Below are 14,842 nucleotides of genomic sequence, written 5' to 3' on the forward strand. Positions count from 1 at the left end.
TGTTTGAAGCAGCTGAAACAGCTGACTAACTCTGCTGCTGCTGATGTGATAAACACACCGTGAAGCAGTGTTTGTCTGACTCACAATCATAATAGCCGCTTAATTAGCCATGTGTTTTACTGTAATGTGCAGTTTTTTTTGGCTGAAAACAATAACAAGAGTGTGTGAATAGCAAAAGAAAATCGCTATGGTGATCAGCTGTTGTGTGGAGTCAGCGTCTACTGACGCACCCACTCATGAATATGCACAAGTAGGCCCCAAACCCGCCGTTTTTTGAAGCGTCATTAAACTGACTTTTTAGAGGCTGAAACTCTGGAAAACAGGTGAGTTTGGGAAAATAAACCTCAAATACTATGTTGATGGGGTTCTTAGAACAAATGGAGACTGAATCATAACATAACCTAACCGCTAGAGCGGACATGGACTCGTCTATAAACGGTCACATTTACAGACCTTAGAGTCACTGTTAGCTTACCAATAAACGGGAAGAGATTTGTCACCTTTATAATAAGTGCTGACTAGGCACTGGGAGTGAGGCCCAAGTCCAAGACAGGCTGACTTGATAATAATGTATCATGTTTTTCTGCAGTCAGTGTCTTCTCCTCGTTCTTCTCTCTCTGCTCTGCTTCAGGTCTCGTGAAGCTGATGATGTCACTTCCTGATCTGTGGTTCACGGCTCAACTAGTCTGAGACACTGATGTTCTATCTCTCTATCCTGTTCTGTTGGTCCTTCTGTCCACTAACCCTAACCAGTCCACGCAGATGGCTGCCACCTCTGAACCTGGTCCTAATTTAGATTTTTTCCTGTTAAAAGGGAGTTGTTTCTTCCCACTGTCGCTAAATGCTTGTTCATGTGGATCTTGTTGGGTTTTCTCTTTCTTATTATGAATTTTATATTTTGATAAGCACATTGAGGTGACTTTGTTGTAATTTGCAAAAAAATAGCACAATACTGAACCTTTAAACATCTAAACATTCAATGTCAAGTAAGTCAAAGAACTGCCATCAGAAAACCTTAAAATTAAAAGATAGAATGTGAGCTAATGCAACAGTTTCAATTCAGTCATTTCATGGTAGACAATGAAGCAGAGAAATAGAGCTCTCCTAAGGCACCTTTACTTCTTCAAAGCTGACACGCTTTGGTGGCTAAAGTTAGCAAGAAAATCACAGAGTGTTGAAGGACTCCCATTCCCACCCAAAAGGACTTCTATCCTCAGAGTTTGCATGTCTTCTCCAATAAGAAAACACAAATCAAATACTATATATACTGAGTGTAAAGCTAAGTAGTTTTAGCCGCCAATTTAAATTAAAAGTTCAAATCAAAACAAAGCTAACACCAGGATTAAATATCTGTATTCTAATCAAGAAGATGTATCGTACAAACTGCACATCAAACAGTGCTACACATACAAAATGAAACGCAAGCCTGCTTTTCTCCTTATTACGCAAACATGAATGCATGCAAAAAGAACGACGTGGTTAAATGGTAAATAACCACTTTCAATGATTCGAGGGCGAGGAAGGGGGAAAATCAACATGAACGTTACAAGGAAGAGGAAATCATGCTGAAGAGACGCAAATAAAATCTGACAGACGCTCGTAATAAGGAAAACACTGCGAGTTGTTGCCGTAACCTATAAACTGTCAGAAATGGTCTGAGAGAATAAACAGATGAATGAAAAGAAGATGGAACACGCGCGCGCGCACACACACACACACACACACACACACACACACACACACACACACACACACACACACACACACACACACACACACACACACACACACACACACACACACACACACACACACACACACACACACACACACACACACACACACACACACACGTGCTGAGAAAAAACATCAATGCACAGGATGAAGGAAGGTGAAAAAAATATATATGAACAATCAAAGCGTGGACTTAGTAATAGTAATAGTGAGGTGATACGCGTTAGTGGGAAAGCATGTCAAAGAATAACAGATGAAATAAAAGGGAAAGAAGAGCTAGCGTACAAACATTTGTTTAATGTGCTGAAGGGATTTTAAACATGGCATCTACTACTTGTGTTTGGCAGATGGCTGAAGGAAGAGCACGTTAACACTTCAACCCAAATAACTGCTCCAGACTGGCTAGCATTAGTTTTAAAAAAGGTACTAATATTATCTTATGCACACCATGGCCTTACCTCTATACAGCAGTGACGTGCAGTCAAGGTAGGCAAGGTAGGCAGTGCCTACCCAAGGGTGAATTGATATTTTGATGATTTGTTTTATTTATAATATAATTATAAATTATTTATTTTTCAATATCCAATAGCCTACAGTACCTATAAGTTTGAAAGTGTCAGCATTTTGTGCTTTTCATAGCCCAAATGACTAAACATCGCTATTTCCTGGTACGGCAGAGACGCTGCACAGTCTCACTCCGCTGTAAGGTAGGAGGAGGAGCCAGGAGGAGGCCACACCCTCTCCCAAAGGCACATTGCTGATCTGCCTCTGGCCCCATAGTGTGTTTTTATGTGTTTGTGCATGCACAGTCAGTTCCCCAATATGAAAACCATTTACGTAAAAAGGCAGCTCTCTACGCTGCCTTTGGACGTAACCGTGCTATGCTAAATGCTATACGTACATTCACAGTGCATTAGTGAATTGATATCACGTGTCCGTTGCTGCTGCTACGTTCTCTAGCTTGTGGGCGGGATAAAACTATAGACAGGATGACAGCGCAATAGAGACGATAAAGAAACTTTTTTTTGAGGAAAAACGACAGCTTTTAAAAGATGGAGATCAGAGTTACCAGAGGTCAGAACATTGTTGGTACTTTCTACAGTGAATGGAACAAAAGGAAGGATTGACTTTGTGGATGCTCCTCACTGAGGCTGTTCTGAGTTGTTGTTGTTGTTATTTTCTCCATGTTTCTGTGTTTCCAACACAAACAATGGATGTGTTGCCGTGTCATGAGATATATCTTGTTGGGAGAGTATGGAGGCTATATTAAATAATTGATTAACACTTGCCAGCCGAAACATATGAAATTGTCATTGTTGTTGACATTGGTCGTCTCAATTTGCAACGCCCTGCCTACCCAACCCTAGTGCTCACGGCACGTCACTGATATACAGTATTTATCTACCTACCTATTATTGTAGTAACGTCTCACTGAAACAGAATATCTAAAGTCTCAAAAGGCTAGCTTAAAATGTGAGAAGGAAAAACCTTTCTTCCCATAATTTAAAGTTTAAACTTTATCTGGTTGGTCTGTTCATGTCACATTTATATTTCCTCCATCTAATAAAAACACAGAGCATAAAATAATCCCCCCCCCTCCCTCCCCCCGAGGCCCTTTGAAACGTTTTCTCTACAAAATGAGTCTTTGTACAATCACAGTGAACAAGATGGACAGTTTCCATTACTGGGCCCTTGTAATTAAAGGATTTATACTAATAGCTAAATTTATCATAATTCCTGTTAGCTATCAAGCCTTTGACAACTTGTTTTAATTCAGCCTATGTTTCATTTTAAAGCCTCAGGTTCTAATCCAGAGGAAGGAGACGTGATGTCATTGAACGCTGGGATTCAAACACACGTGGACACGTTTTAATGCACAATAGCCATGTAATGTGCATGTTTGTAAGTGAGATTAGTCACATGTGCGACACACACACGCACACACACTTAAGTCACTTAATGAAACTTCAACTCGACAATCTATTTTCCTTGTTCCAGTGTAATAGAGGCTGGAGGTCACGTTGGAAATTATAGGAATCATGCACACACGCGCGCGCACACACACACACACGCACACGCACACGCGCACACGCACACGCACACGCACGCACGCACGCACGCACACACACACACACACACACACACACACACACACACACACACACACACACACAAACACACACACACACACACACACACCCAATCAGCTGAACATCCTCCGTGCACATATTAAAGCACATGCTTGGCATTTTAAACTTGCTAATGTTCAAATGCAAATTCAGTGGCTTGTATATGGAAATACACACCAGAATAAACACACTGTGGCACATTATTATAAATCCTGACACATCTCCAACAGGGTTGGGGTCAATTACATTTTTCCATGACAATTATGTCCTCAATTATATTCAAGTACAACTCAATTATCATTACGGTGGCCTGCTTTTATTTTTTTTCCTCTGAAAGTCAATTATTTTTTATTTTATTTTATTTATTTATTTGTTCCTTTCATGAAAATGCAAACCAACATAGATTATTACATCAAATAATATCACAGTCCAAATGAAACATTTTAACGATTGTAAAAGAGCAGTAAGAACAAAATTATTATATTTATGCCCCTTAACTTAATAAATACATAATTGATAACTCCTAACAACCTTTACCTGTCAGTCCACACAACTTTCACTATTCTCTAAAAACCTAAAAATGACAAAAATGATAAGTACAACATAACTTTAATTAAGTGAAACAGTGAACTAAGTGCTTTTCTAACTGGTAGCCCTTTAGACTATACAGTACCTAGGAAGTAGCTCACAGTTTCAGAAAGGTTTGCGACCCCTGGTTTAGATCAACTAAATAAAATAGACATAAAATCACAAACCCTGAACAGATACGCATCGCTTTGTCTTTCCAAACCAGTGAGATTCAATCAAAACGGTGAGAAAAACCACAGTCAAATGTCATGAAAAGTTCTGCACATCCACTCGTGTTTAGTACTTACAAGCGATGATGTTGCCATAGCGATTCTTATTGCGGTTCTCCTCCTTCTTGGCCGTTTCCCAGGGTGCCGTCTGTCCCTCCGCCAGGGCCTGAATATGCATATTTACACATTACAGTAGCACACGCACACGCACACACACACACACAGGAAATATGTCATACTAAGGCAGAAACACAGGAAAATGCAAATACACTAGTTCTGCTGCCTCCAGCTCTAACACTGACACATGGGGCCACACAAGTTAAAATAGTTCACATGTAAATATGAATTTAACAAAAAACACTCAACTGATCATTTTAAGGAAACTTATTTTTAAATGTAAAGCTGCTGAATGTAATTATAATATAAATGAGACATGGCAAAAAGGAAAAAGTAGGTGACAACTAGAGGTTTATGATACAATAGACGACAAATAGGCGATAACGCGATAACGATATGATGCAATATTTTTGAAAAGGAAACAATAGGGGGTAATTTTTTTAAATTTCATATTAACTCTGGATATAAAAACGTGCTTACTGTGGGTATGATCTTTTCAACTCAATAAAAATGTAAAAACAAGAGCAATCAAAAAACGCATATCTCATCTCTGTCTCAATCTGTCAGAAATTAGTCAAATTTCGTAAAGATCAGTTATTTATGAACCGAGATAGGATGTTTTATTTATTTCACCAATAACGAAAGATTAGGATTATTATTATGATTTTTTTTTTTTAAACTAATCCAGAAAAAGAATTTGAATCCGGATCCCCTTCAAAATTGTTCATGATTTAGTCGCTAACTCTAGCCACCAGAGCGTGTCAGCACACTGTTTAAGGGAGAGTAAAGGTCTCTCAGAGAGCTCTTCTTCTCTGCTTCATTGTCTACTACCAAACCGCAGAGTTGGAACTGTCGCCCCCCGGCGGTCATAGATAATTTTTTGGGTCACAACTGTTTTTACCCTCTTTCTGTAAACAAAAAAGGTTTACATCATCATCTTTAACGTTTCCTGATTATTTAGAATCAACCAAAAGCAGCAGAAGTTCACTGAAAAAGCTGCTAAATAATCTAAAAAGTTTTACAGGGTCTCAGGGGTCTGCTGGTGCCTGTCTCCAGATCTCAATGGGCGTTAAGCGGGGGCACACCCTGGACACAGCGCCAGTCCATGGCAGAATTTAAAAGTCGGTGTTTTTAACTACTTTAGTTAATAAAGAGCAACACTTTTTAGTATTTTGTGGAGCTCATTGGTGGCTTTGTGCATGGGTTTCATTTCTTATTATAAATGTGTCTCTGGAATCCTTTACTTTTGTGTTGTTAATGTGCGACGCTGTGTGAGTAAAATCACTCACACAGACTAAAACAGGACGACATATGGACACTCACTGTTTTAAATCAGCCATTAAACCTACCAAGGTCTCACACACACACACACATTAAAGCCTTTTTTACAGTGCATTATGGGCTTACTGGGAGCAGACAACAGCTTTTTACTTTCAGACAATGATCTGACCTATATACCACAAACGCACAGTGACAGAGGAACAGACACCTCAACTTATCGCTCAGTCAAGCACATAATTGTCTTTTTTTTGTTTTAAGTACCATATGGGCCCGAGTGTACACGTGTACGTGCGTGCTTGTGCGCTGATAATTGTTTTAGATTTAAGAATATTTTTGGGGTGGAATAACAATAATAATTCAGAATAACAGACTAATGTGTGATCTAATTAATTTCACTGTTGTGTGTTTAATCTTTTATAATATTGTGTGTATTTATTTTAACATTCTTGTGTGTGTTTGTAGTGTTTACATCTAAAGAAGTTAATTAACCTGTTGTTTTAACTCATTTATATCAAACACAAGGCCCGGGGGCCAAATCTGGCCCCTCGGAGCATCCAATTCGGTCCGCATGGGGATCTTGTTAGTAGTGAAAATAAAACATTATTCTTAAAGTGTCAAGCTCTTCTTTCTTATCTTTGGGGCAACATTCAACCCAGTTTAATATGAAATAGACCAAACCAGATCATGTTTATGATAGAAATAACAATAATTTTCCCACAATTACATGTAAATAACTAGTGTGACGCAAAAACATCAAAAACATTACTACACAGGGTTTCATTCATATTTCTTGTTTTTCCAGTCTTTCTCACTTTCAGATTAGCAAACTCAGATGCTAGAATGGGTCAAAAATGGACCGCGGGCCTGAATTTTGCCACACGCACATTAGTCGTTAATTTGGTGAATCAATTTTTGGCAGCATGAAGTTTGTGAAACCGGAAAAAAATCCACAATTTAGGCGCGTTATTGTTTAAGCTGCAGGGTTCAAAGAGTGGTTAAAAAAAAGTTTAGTATATATAAATGACGGTAGTTTTTATTAATCAACAATATGTTAATATATCTTAACTTTTAAATAATAAAAGGAAAGAACGCCTGTTCAACTTAGTTATGTGCGCTTCCGGTTCCTTCAAAATAAAAGGCCATGTCGATTACTTTTATTAGAAAAAGTTACATTGTGAAAAAGAATTGCACAACAGAAAAAGAACCAACCTAAAGTCTCAAAAGTTTGGGACTATTTCACTGTATACTACACAGCAGAACGTTTCAAAAACCGTCTAACATCCATGAGTATCAGAATAAGAGTTACACAGAGATGTAGGCTCCACTGTAGCCTTGAACGGAAGACGATGGTCACATGACTCAAGTGCCAAAAAATAACTTGTATTTTTAAAAGAACAGCAAATGTATTCAAATGTATTTTGTACAGTGACTGTGTTTTATGGAACTTAAAATATTTGTATGTTATGTATATTATATTAAGAATTGTATTTTTTCTAATGAATTTGGGACGTGAGGATGTCCTGAAATGTACACCGTAGACATGGTTGTTTTCCTAAGTTGTGGAAAGTTGAGACTTTACCATTAGAGCAGCGAGAACAGGGAAGAATAATGAGCTGAACATGTCGGATGTGGACATGATCAGGTCCTAATGATGTGACCTCAGCCTCCATAAGGTCCAGAATCTATACAGATCACTTCATCTTTGTGGTCTAGAAATGTAGATCCACTTCTTTCTTTCTTTCTTTCTTTCTTTCTTTCTTTCTTTCTTTCTTTCTTTCTTTCTTTCTTTCTTCATTCACACTGATAAACACAGACACTCACACACACATTTGATAATAAATCACATTTGCTTTCTCTTGAATCATATCAGTGGGTTTAAACCAAAGTGATGGGAAGAAAATGAAAATGTAAGCTACGGTATCACGGAGGAACAATTTGCTGCATGCATGCAGAGACGGTAACAGAAATTGTGCATTGTTCTGAGAGAAGGGCTTTGAAAAAAGATAGAGAACTAGAGAGTGTTTCTCTGCCCTTTCAAAAAAAAAAAACATTCTCAGCAACAAAGGCATCGAGAACGACTGGAGTGAGGAGAGGAAGAAAGATGGAGTCTTAGGGGGATGAATTAATTAATACGAGACATGGAATAAAGACCAGAAGGAAAGGAAATGAGCCTCCAGTGGAGTGCACGTGTCCAACAATGATAACAAACATATTTTAAAGTAACTGTTTGAAACGGAGGAAAGGTCAAATATGATTAAAGATGGACGCCTAAGGAAAAACAGATACAAAAATAAAAATAAAGCACTAAAGGAACTCTGATGGAGGAATATAGATAAAAGGGAAGAATCAATATTTTTTCAAGTGCAAAATAAACACTTGTTTAGTATGTTAAGGTTTCATTATGAGGCAGAAAATTCAATATATAATGAAAATTGCGGAATGAATTATTAAAATCTACTTAAAAATACTGTTTTTATTTAAATGCAAAGAACAAAAAATAATATTTTGATCTGAAAAATGAATATTCCATAAAACTAATTAATAAAAAAAAGGTTTTTGTGGAAAACATAATGAAATAAAACGTGTGGTCATTGCACCCATGAGTAATACTTTGGTTAGTTGGGACGTATAGCTGCCGACCTTTGACCTTCTCATTAAAAGCAGCAGAAAATAGAAGGACTTCTTCTTTCCACATGGTTTTTCTCATTATAGCCTGTGTCTGTGTGTGTGTGTCCGTTCCTCCATCCTTGTGAGGTCCAAAACATCATCATTTTTTGATTGCTTAGGATTTATGTTGTGTTGTTTATTTATTATTTATTTATCATCTGTAATTCAATATAGAATGTACATTTAATGTTACCATTGTTTTAAAGTTTTAAAAAAGGAGAACGGTTATGTAGGGTTACTGGGTGGCGTTAACATAGATTTTCACCTCGTACTCCTCCTTGAAGCCGTAGCCCTGCCCACATTTCATCTGTGTGATGTGTTGGAGGAGGTCGGCCACTCTGATAGCTGGCTGGAACTGACCGGCCTGGAACTGACCTGGAAAATTCACAGAAAACCAAAGAGTCGCAAACACAAACTGAAGGGAAGGTAAATATGAACCGTGACAGCAGCCAATGGAAATTCTTTCCTTAAAGGGCCAGTACCACAAAGCTGGGTAGAAGATGTATCTCTGTTAGCTTCACCTAACCAAACATTCTCTGTCAGAGAGCAGCTGTACTATGAAACAGGATATAAACAGGTTCACTTAAGATTGCAGCGTCTGACCAATCACAATCACATAGACACTGTGAAGAGCAACTTACGCCACAAATGAGAAAAAAATATTTAAAAATATGAAGAATTAAAAGAAACAATTCAGAACTAAATAGTTAAGCACACAGTTAAAACAACAACAAATTAATGAACCAATTTGACACTTAACTAACTAAATTAAATAACTACAAAAACACAATTTCAGCCTAATTTACACTTCTTTTTTTTCTCTTTTGAAAGACACTACCTACTGTATTTTACGTGTGAGATTTAAAGTGAGAGCATTGATCATTATAGTGTTTAGTTGATACGTACCGCTCTGGTAGGAGAGCTCCACGGACTCACAGCCTCCGTACGGGAAACTCTGCAGAGTCAGCGACGGCTGGGAAAGAGACGGCTGGCTCCCGTCTGGAGTTAAAAAAAAGAACATAAAGACTACGTTAGCATGACACAGCAGTTTTTCCACGTGTTGAATATACTTTGTACCTTTATTTAAACTCCATAAATGATCATAGAAATGATCATTTTAAAGCAGTTTTTCCTCAAATGGGCAACGTCACTACAGGGCGTACAATTAACATATGAAAGCATTCAAAATAATGGGGTTTTATAACGTTTATTTTAACCCTCCTATGATCAAACACATTTCATTATTTGCCTCCAGAAAATGATTTTTCAGAAAATTGTTGACCAAATTTTTGTGTCAGACACTTTATTTGTTGAAACCATAAATAAACCCTGATCTGTTCTCTAGCGCCACCATCAGGACAAACTTTTACATGAGAATGAATTTATCTTGGAATAGTTTATAAATAATAATAAAATATTTCTAATTCAGTAATTGTAATTGTACTTAAGTGTGTTTTAAAAGAAGCAAAGTAATTAATTACATTTCTACACACAACTGTCACTAGTAGTAGTAGTAGTTTAACTTTTTGTGATCATTTTTTATTAGTCGTGCCATTTCTGATCAATTCCCTTGGGGATTTGGGTTTCTGCCTATTATGTTGTTCGGCACATTTGGCACGTCACTGTTTTAGAGTTCATACATTTACTTATAACATTAAAATCAGCAGTAAAAACATTTAAAATCAGCAGTTTTAAACATTTAAATTAACAGCAAAAAATCTGAAAAAGAGTGTCATTAACTTTGATTTAAATAATGTTCCATGTAATGCTGACTGTAGAAATAGCATTAGCCTAACTTTAGCATTAGCCTAGTAATAGCAATAACATCGCAATAGCATTAACGCAGCATTAGCATTAGCCTAATATTAGCTGATATAATGCATAACAAATGATAAACATGATAACATACAGTATAGTGTACATATTTAAACAAAAAAAAACAAAAAAAACGCTGAAGAAAGATTGAACAAATCTTCACAAATGTACTGACAGACGGACATGTTTTACACAGCTAAATGTGTAGGAATGCTGATTGATCAGCACATTAAAAAAATACCGTCATGATCATTTTATGCTTAATCAATTCAACCCACCGTCAAATTAGGAAAAGTCATGAAATATGAAGCTATTGTTTTTTTGAATGATGAACATTCAATGAGGTCAAATTGACCTCTAGGATAATGGAAGGTTAAGTTAAAATGATAATCATACTAATGATGATAGAAATGTAGAAAGGTCAGCCTTTGTCCCACACCAGGCGGGAGATGATCAGAAATGACAAAATATGTAATAAACAACAAAATATAGAAATAAACTACAATAAATATTATACATTCAATAACATATCCAGGAGGCACTAAATACTGTCTCAGTCTTCACTCATTTATTCCATCATTATGATCTATAGAGGTTTTTTCCATAATGTTCTAAGCAAAATATAGTTGAACAAAAGGGGGTACTTGGATTCAGAAATAAGAGAAAGGGGGTACTTAACCAAAAAAGTTTGAGAACCACTGTTTTAAAGTACCCAGTATCCCAGTAATGATTTCCATCTGTGGGAATACAGTTGTACTGACGATGAACTGCTGTCATAACAAACATCACGTGTGTTCATCACTTTGATGCTTTTTTTTTTTTTTTTACATCAACAAAATAACTTCAGTGACAACGACAAGTTGAGAGCAACTTATTTGTAGATGATTATTATCATCAACTCACAATACGAGCACTGAAAATGAGAATATTGTCTTTGTTGATAAGCCAACGATGACTCAATAGATCAAAGTGTGATGGCGAACGTCAAAAAATTCAGCTTTTATCTCCGTGAATCAGCAAGGCCATAGTTACTGATGAACAGAACGTGTGTGTGTGTGTGTTTACCAAGGACGACAGGTGCTCAAACGAAGCTGAATTCCAGATTCATTTATGGATGAATGTGGCGTTCCCAGAAGCTCATTCAACAACTAACTTTCCTTCATCAGCAGCATCACTTTACGCCATTGGGTCAATGGATCATTCTATATAAAAGCAAGGAAGTTCTGCGTGTGTGTGTGTGTGTGTGCGTGTCTGTTTGTAGAGCAAATTTCGACCTGAAACTTTTTTAGCAGCTTCCACATAGCCCGAGTATGTGCATTCATTATTTTGGGCTTATTTGGTGTTTTGAACGTTTATTTTCATTTTAATTCACCCAGACGGCACATTCACGTTTACCCAGAAGTGAAACCTATTCAGCTTTTGACCTCAGTGTGAAGAGGCGCTAGCGCACAAATCTGTTCATTTACAACCTCTAATAATCAGTAGAAGAAGACCACATGGCCACATGGTGGGCATCCATTATGTTGAACTTCTTTGGTGTTTCGAAACATTTATTTTTCATGGCACTTCCGGGTCCGTTTTTTTTTTCTCTCTCTCTCAAGTCTCACGCATTGGGTGTGTGACACACGCATTTCAACAACCTGTGACGGAGAATGTGCATGTGAGTGTGTGTGTGTGTGTGTGTGTGTGTGAGAGAGAACCCACGGAGGAGATGGAATGAGTCCCACAAGGCAACCAGGAGCCAGTATATACTGTACATATACATATACATTACGTCTGCACTCTGAGGCTAAATCTGGTCCGTGCCGTCCATCACACGCTCTTCAAAAGGCTAAGATGGAGATTTAGTTCAGAATTTCACTCAGAAAGCTGAAAGTTGATGGATACAGCTTTAAAGCATGCAGTCTGCAGCTAACATGGTCCTAATGTAGTCATCTTATATTATTAAAGATTCAATTAATAAAGCAGATTTGTGCTGATACGTAAACTTAAATACTGTATGTGGAGTAAAAAAAGTGCTGTTTGTCATCTTTGGACACTGGTAATAGTTATTTTAAAGCTGCAGGAGAATAAATCATATTTTATCAGATAAAGACATAGTTATCACTTTTTCTTGCCATATTTTTGCTCCTTTTAATGCATTTTTGCAACATTTCTGCCACTTCTCCATTGAATTTCAACATCTTTTCTACACATTTTTTTCCACTTTCAAGACATGTTCAGCACTTATAAACCCTTTCCAACATTTTTTACCCAGTGTCACATATGTTGACCCATTATTGTCACTTTTAAACTCATGTTGCCACATTTTATATTTATTTTTGCCAGATTCACAATTTGTCATGCCCATTATTTGCCAGTTTAAACAAATTGTTCCTACTTTGTAAATAACATTACTAAAAACCACCGTTTCTGTCACTCTTGAGCCAATATCAACACTTTGAACCCTTTTTACCACTTCTTCTGTCTGTTTTTTGCTATACATTTATTAACAATTGGCAACTTTTAACTATTTTTGTAGTTTTTAAAAACTAAAAAAACACTTTTGAAGGTGGAAGAAGGCTGATTTGGTGAATTGGTGGATGTGGAGCTGGGAAGAGTGTCGGGTTGAAAATGACTGAGTGGAGGGGAGGATCAATGATGATCATTTCTGATTTATTGCCGTAGAATTTAAGGAAGTTGGTGATCATCCATGATTTTATTTCAGAAAGGCAACGTGGTAGGTAGGGTGGAGACTGTGCCAGGGGTGATTGTCTGTTACGCGTCGTCGGCGCAACAGTGACATTTTAATCCATTGCGGCAAATGATGTTTCCAAGGGGTAGGATATGAAAAATAAAGAGGAGGGGATTGAGCACCGAGCTTTGAGGAACTCCATGGGAGGATGTGGGATGTGTAGTTGTTTATGTAGAGGTATTGGAGGCAGACGCAATAAATCACTGTAAAAATGAGGAAAAAACACTTCTATGCATCTGTCTTCTGAACTGTTCCAACATGTGGGAACGACTTAGGGCAGGGGGAACAAAAACATCCCACATTTGTCCACTGACTGTACTTAGGAGACTTCAGATGTGTTGGTTTTATGATTGGAGCAAACATGATGTTATGCTACTTAAACTACTGGAATGACTAAATGAAGTCACCTTACACTTTGTAATGACAACCAATGGAGTCCCTGCATACTCAGTTTCTCTGCCTTGATATGCAAGTGTGTGTGTGCGTGCATGTGTGTGTGTGTGTGTGTGTGTGTGTGTGTGTAAAAATCCCAAGGTCAAATATGCATGAATCCAGGCATGAAATAGACTGGTGGCAGTAGCTGAACAGCTCTGACTATGATGAAGACATCTCAGCATTAATGGAGAGATTTATTGACCCTGGAGCCACTAAAGAGTGCTTGGCTTTTTAGGCCGTGTGTGTGTGTGTGTGTGTCTGAGAGCCTGGTACACTGTCAGTGAGTGTGTATGCTAATGCAGTCTTTCATGCTTGGCAGTATGTTATATAAAGTTTCCTCCTACCACACGAGGACTTTATTACAACCACAGTTATGGATGAATTGAACTTCAACTGTCACTGAGTCGGTGTTTTTATTCCTACTTTGGTGCAAAATGTGCATTAGTTTTGGTGCAGTTGGTTTAATTAAAGAATGATTGATTTGACTGAATTATTTCATATCCATATTTGCATTTATGTGTTCCTTCTGATCCAAAAACACGCTTAACATTTGGAAGCAATGTCATTTTTGCAGATTGGGGAAAATTCAAAAAATTCCTTGATCATAGACGTTGTTCCTAGAGTAGTTAACACCAGGGTGGGGGTCAGTTCAATAGTTAAATTACAATTACGTCTTCAATTATCCATGTTCAATTACAACTCAATCACGATTACGGTAACCGGCATTTTTTTTTTCAATTACAATTTAAATTATAACTGTTATTTTCCCCCTGAAAATACAATTCTGTTCTGAATTTCTAAAATTCAAATACAATTGATCACAATTACTGAGCCTGAAATAAAAAAACCATAAAACTGAACCTTTCTGTAAACATATGTTCTTATTACGATCACAGATTTTTTTTGGGTCACAGACTTTGGCACAACACCACCAGCCCCTGGGACACGTAACATGCTATAGTAGCTAAGTATAGCATGTACCGCGAGTCTACAGTAACCGTTCCTCAGAGCTGGCGTTCAGACTTTGTTTGAGCTGTTTTTAAGGTAGCTTCGGTTTCCTGTGACCGCTGCGGCTTCTCGGCGGTAGAGAAGAAGAGTTCTAAACCTATTTGTAGCTACTAAGGAGTTATTTA

General features: G+C 37.5%; 1 protein-coding gene across 1 annotated transcript in view; it reads right to left on the bottom strand.

Annotated features, from left to right (window-relative positions):
- Positions 1–14,842, bottom strand: part of ptprt (protein tyrosine phosphatase receptor type T) — a 341,442-nt gene that overhangs the window by 58,959 nt on the left and 267,641 nt on the right. Inside the window, exons 22-24 of the mRNA XM_028445860.1 lie at positions 9,632–9,724; positions 8,991–9,100; positions 4,739–4,826 (exon numbers count right to left, since the gene is read on the bottom strand). Of these exons, the coding sequence (XP_028301661.1) occupies positions 4,739–4,826; positions 8,991–9,100; positions 9,632–9,724 (291 nt within the window). The remainder of the gene's footprint in view (positions 1–4,738; positions 4,827–8,990; positions 9,101–9,631; positions 9,725–14,842) is intronic.

Source organism: Gouania willdenowi, chromosome 5 (genome assembly GCF_900634775.1).
Source record: "Gouania willdenowi chromosome 5, fGouWil2.1, whole genome shotgun sequence".
Taxonomy (NCBI): Eukaryota; Metazoa; Chordata; class Actinopteri; order Blenniiformes; family Gobiesocidae; genus Gouania; species Gouania willdenowi.